General features: G+C 47.5%; 1 protein-coding gene across 1 annotated transcript; it reads right to left on the bottom strand.

Annotated features, from left to right (window-relative positions):
• Positions 1-334: 334 nt before the first annotated feature.
• On the bottom strand, positions 335-2507 carry LOC147310832 (uncharacterized). Its single transcript, XM_086267489.1, has 2 exons — positions 1193-2507; positions 335-519 (listed from the first exon to the last, which is right to left on the bottom strand). Exons 1-2 carry the CDS (start codon positions 2505-2507, stop codon positions 335-337), a joined length of 1500 nt encoding a protein of 499 aa, XP_086123615.1.
• Between the last annotated feature and the right edge of the window lie 3266 nt (positions 2508-5773).

The following is a 5773-nucleotide window of genomic DNA, read 5'->3' as shown; positions in this document are numbered from 1 at the left end:
TGTTCGAAAGTTGGACCCCCAAGGCTCTCAGTACAGTTCATTTCCTCTAAGGAAACGTCACGTTGTTTTCCTGTGACAGTCTTCACCTGTGACAGAGTTTCAGTCACCAAAGGGGCTAGTTCGACCACATGAGCTGCGTGTATAACTGAACCGTTCAAGGAAACATGGTTAATCAGTTCATGGCTAGGTTCCTGGACCTCCATTAAGTCGGCACAACTGGGTAAAGAATACTCATTCACGTCCATTTTGAAGTCATGTGGTGGACTTGTAACCTGATCAGAGTCTGTGCTTACAGATACAGCAGTTACACTTACTTCTGATGGGACGGCTGGCACTAGGTTAACGCCAAGAGTCTGAATAAACTTTTCTGTGATTGGTTTGACAGAGCCATTAGCTTTAGCAGAGAACATATTAGGCACAAATGAAACAAAAGTGACGCTGTCAGAGGGGATTGAAGCCTCATTACGCTCTGACTGACAGGAATCATGCGGCTCGGCCTGGTATTTGGCAGTCTCAGGCCTGCATTCCCCAGCTACCCCCCCACCAGAAGTTGATTTAGACAGAGACTCTGAGTCATCTATGAATGGAAGTGCAGCTAACGCAGTGTCTGATAGAGCAGTGGCTGCCAGTGGTGGTGCAGACTGGGAGCTTACTAAATCAGTAGTGCTCCCAACCAACACCCCATCCTGAAATGAGTTAGAAGAAACAAAAGAACATGATTCCAAATTTACACAAACTGAAGGTAAAACATGATCATTAGAGACAGTATCGGAGGCCCAGATCTCAGCCCCAGCACTCACTGCGCCCTGAGGTGTGCTGGAGCTACGTGGTTCAGACATGTGTCCCCCATCTTCTTCTGGGGGGCACAATTCGCTTTTAGAGTTCAGAACATAACCCACATTGCCATTACTGTCCTCTTGACTTGGAACACAAAACTCAGGTGAATTGTGCTTATCGAGTACAGGAGTGAGAGCATCACTCAGAGGCTGCTTTGAATTGTTCTCCTCTGGTTTACCTAATAATTTGGTCTCACACAATTCGTAACGAGTAGTAGAGTCACAAGATGAATGAGCTGAGGACCAGTCAGGTTGATCACTGGGTACAGACAGGGTGTCCTTATTTAAGTCACACCGCTCATGACCAGAGGTTATATCACCACCCTTCACACCAAACATGAGTTCGAGATCAATACTGTCATCGTTTATTAAGAGAACGGGTGGTGTTGGGGAGCACTGGATCGCTATTGCTCCTCCAGCACATGTAGAAAATGTCTCTCTCTCTGGGGCGTCTGTGAACCCTTCATGATAGTCACATTCCAGCAACTTAGGGAGACTTTGAGGCAAAAGATTGTCACTAACCTCGAATATTAACGGGGTCCGAGAGGAAACGAGGGTCCCACCAACCTCCAGCTGCTGCGTGGTGCTCCGGCGACGTGGATGTCGCCTCCTCTTTGAAGAAACCACTGAGGCTGAAGCGTTGGCTGATGGGGAAGCGAGGGGTGGCAGACCCTGGCAGCTCCGAGGGCCCCCGAGAGCCAGGCGTGTTCCCCGAAAGATGTGCTGACAATCGGGGGTAGGCCACGGCTTTCCCCGGAGCTCCTCCTCTACATGGGTGCAAGCTGCTTGCTGCTGCTCACAGAGACCGGACTCCATGATTTCCGTAGTAGGTCTTTCTAAACAACTAAACACTGTACTGTCAGTCTCAGAACATGATTCAGTCATAGTGTCCGGCCCCGGCAAATCAATGCTCATCTCACTCTGCTTCATAGAGGGGACGTGAGGCACGAAAACGCAGTCACTCACCGGAGTTAATGCGGTGCCACGGCGGCGCCGGCGCCGCCCCCTTCTGGTAGCTGGCGCGATGGGCGCTGATGGCACCAATGCAGGGGGTGACGTAGCGGCGATCTCCCCGTCGTCCGCCCACATCCTTGCCAGAAATGAGGCAGGCGAAGTAAAGTCTAAGCGGATTGGAGACGGCGAGCGGCTGGTAGGCTGTGCAGCAGGTGAGAGGTCCTCCTCCGGGATGAGCCAGGGCTTCCACCGGAGCTCGTCCTCCCGATAAGCCCGTAACACCTGCTGCCGCTCTTCCTCGCCAAAGTCTATGGCCTCCGTCGTCTCCGTGCGCCACGCCGTGCGGGCAGACCGCGGTGAGGACGCGGAAGCCGACGGGGCGCGAGCGGAGGGTGTGTCGGTGGCGAGCCTCACCGTTCCAACCGCAACTGCTTCTGGCTCGCGAAGCAGCGGGGAAACGGGACAACAGCAGGGCTCTGGCGGCACCGCCTGCACACTAGGCAGCCGTGGCTGCGGACGGAGTTGGAGAGCGGTGACGAGAAAGTCAGTGATCAGCGGGTGTAGTGCCTCCCATAGCCAGGGAAACACAGACACGCATACTCCCACTTGGCGGGCTAACTCCTCCCGTTCCTCCTCTCCGGAGCACCGCAGCCATTTACCACATAGCGACTCCACCGTCTGGAGGATCTCCTTCTCTTGTGTCGCTGGGTCCGACATGGTCGCGTCGTACTGTCACGGTCCGCTGTGACGGACCGAGTGGAGAATGCGTGTAATGGACCCAGGTGCGTACACAAGTGAACAGACGGGAGTGAACTTTAACAGAAGGCGAGCCTTTAATATGGCTGAAAACAAGGTGTGCAAATACAGCAGGGATGGCGTGGCTAAACAAAAACCTAAACTGGAAACAAACTATGGTGAGGCTATGGCTTGGAAGACAACAGACCAGGCATGGAAACACGGAGGGTGGGAACACAGACGACGCGACACAGACTGTAAGAAACACAGAGACTAAATACACATGAGGGATGATCAGGGGAAGTGGCCACACATGGGAACGCAGCTGACACACATGAACTTAACGACAGGACAGGAGGAGTGAGCTGAATACACAGACAGTGAATGCAGGCCTTCAAAGTAAAACAGGAAACATGAGACATGAACCGGGGAGACGTAGTACAGGGGGAGGTGACATAACTGACAGCATGAACTTGACAGTACAAGACACACAGACATAAACACACGAAGGGCAAGGGAGACGTAATGCAAGGGTAACATAATTACAAAAAGGACTGGACTACCTTAAAGAACCTAAGCAAACAATAAACATCAAAATAGGTTAAGCATAACACACTGGGTCACACGACCCAGGACCATGACATCCAGTGCTTCAACAGCAGTCAAAGAAAGATGTCTGACTCTCAAGGACAGAACACAACAAAGACAAAGTGACACCACCAGAATGAAACGGTTTGTTTGCTCATGGGTATTATGTTGATGAACGTAAAGATCCAAAAACATCATCTATTTTATTCAAATTGAAGACAACTTGCAGTTCTTATGATTTCACAGTAAGTTCTGACATGTAGAAATAGTTTCACTGCACACTCTCCGCCACTGGGAACCATTTAAAGTTCACTGTCTTCCCCGAGGACCCTTAACCACGTGGAAACGAAGAGTTGAAAAATCACTTAGTGTTGGGCTTTGGTTGCATTCAGGAAAATGCTTTAACAAGCTCAGCTTCTGACTCTGGATGTTACCTTTTAAATCAAGTCTCTTACATTCATTTTGGCCTCACTGTTTCTTTGTGATCGTTTGGGGATGTCAGATAGATTCCATATAAACAGGTCCTAGCTTTGTGACTGCCAGCGTGGAGTGCTCATGCTAAATGGACCTGCATTTATATAGCTGCTAGCTGCTCTGCCTCCAGCCTTTAATCCTGTCACATTTCAACCAATCTGCAGTCAAACACGCCATGATTAGAATCTTTGATTTAAGGTTGTGTTGTACTTAACATTTATTGACAGCTCACTGGAATACTAAAATAGTCACACTGGGGAAAAGAAAATCGTGTACCTTTAAGCTCCTAGGACCTGACGTCCACATATGTGGACATCATATTTTGGGCTGTCTAGACCAAAATATAAAATTTTGCTCTACAAGGGCCTGAAATCCACTTCCGAGGACGTTATACTGCCACTGCTCTGAAAATTTAAAACAAATGTCCTCTTATGTGGATCTCATTTTTCTCAGAAACAAAAATCAGGTAATTATTTTTTGTTACATTCATCAGGTCCCCATCAGCCCAAAGCAAAGAGAATTTGAAGTTGCAGGCCATGAAAGAGTTCGGGTCTTAGGAGGTTAAGGATGTCACTGGATCTATACCCTTAGAGGTGCTGCTGAAATTGTTGCAGAAAAAATAGACAAGTTAAATATTCCAAATTACATCCAGGCTCAGTTATTGATTTGATATATTTACATATATTTACAGAACCTTTGGCCAAAGGTGGTCCTGTTTACCCTGTGCTTGAAGCAGTCTATTCCTGGTATTTTAGCCTTTCCCCATATATAAAGACATGCACATGAGGTTAACAGGTCATTCTTAGATGGCTGCAGGAGGGGATACATGCTAAATGAGCATTATTAATTGTAAAGGACAAGATGAATGTGGCTTTAAGCACTTTCAGTGATCAGTAACTGAAAACAGCTGTGCCAGTCGTTTGTTTTCAGCTGTCATAATGTTTTAAATGATTTTTATTCAAGTGAAAGAATGAAACACAGCACCCTCAAAAGCAAACTTAACACATTTGCATTACTTTGCACTGCGAGGGTTATATTACAACCCTGGTGTTTTATGATGTTGTTATTACAACGTCAACCTGATCCCATCAATAGTTTTAATAGATCATTTATGACCACGTCAGCACTGTTAACATGGACGTCTGTGTAGTATTGAGCTTTTTCCTTCGAGCTATGATGTTGAAGTGTTACACACTAACATGGTGTTTTTATGATCTTCATATTCATGGAGTGTGTGTTTCCCAAACCTTCATGGCAACATTGTGACGTTGTAGAGCATTGTGTTGAAAAATGTAAAGAATGTGTTTAACAGGTCTCTCCATACCCGTTCATTTATAATTTATTATACTTAATTTGATTTCTTAATTTGATCTTGTCAATAGTGATGAAAGTCAAAGTAATGCTTAGTCAACCTAACTACTCATTATCCCACAAGGCCCAGTGTATGAAGTTATGATTGTGGGAAATCATAAAGTCCATCATAAAGGTCGCGGATGACACCACAGTGGTTGGACTCATCTCAAGGGGGTATGAGTCAGACTACAGAGATGAGGTCAACAGACTGACTGAGTGGTGTTCAGTTAACAACCTCCAACTGAACACCACGAAAACTAAAGAACTTATCTTGGACTTCAGGAAGGGCAGAGCAGACCCGGCCCCACTTTACATTCACGGGAGCTGTGTGGAGAGGGTACACTCCATGAGGTTTCTGGGCGTGCAGATCTCTGATGACCTCTCCTGGACTGCAAATACTACAGCGGTGGTTAAAAAGGCCCAGCAGCGTCTCCACTTTCTGAGAGTGCTCAGGAGGAACAACCTGGAGGAGAGGCTGCTGGTGACATTTTACAGAGCCACCATAGAGAGCATCCTAACATACGGCATAACAACATGGTATGCAGGGTGCTCAGCTGCGGACAGGAAAGTACTGCAGAGGGTCATCAACACAGCCCAGAAGATCACTGGCTGCTCTCTGCCCAGCCTGGAGGTCACTGCAAACTCTCGGTACCTCAGCAGAGCTGGCAATATCATCAAGGACCACTCTCACCCCAGCAACCAACTGTTTGAACTATTACCGTCAGGCCGACGGTACAGGTCACATAAAACCAGGACAAACAGATTCAGGGATAGCTTCTTTCCCAGAGCTATCACCGTAGTAAATAAGCACAAAAACAATTGAACCTATTCCA

Source organism: Aulonocara sp. 'chitande type north' Nkhata Bay, linkage group LG16 (genome assembly GCF_057382095.1).
Source record: "Aulonocara sp. 'chitande type north' Nkhata Bay isolate Kocher_YH1m ecotype deep benthic linkage group LG16, A_spYH_male_GT1.1, whole genome shotgun sequence".
Classification (NCBI taxonomy): domain Eukaryota; kingdom Metazoa; phylum Chordata; class Actinopteri; order Cichliformes; family Cichlidae; genus Aulonocara; species Aulonocara sp. 'chitande type north' Nkhata Bay.
The sequence above is the reverse complement of the archived record's forward strand: the minus strand, read 5'-3'. Positions and strand labels throughout refer to the sequence as shown.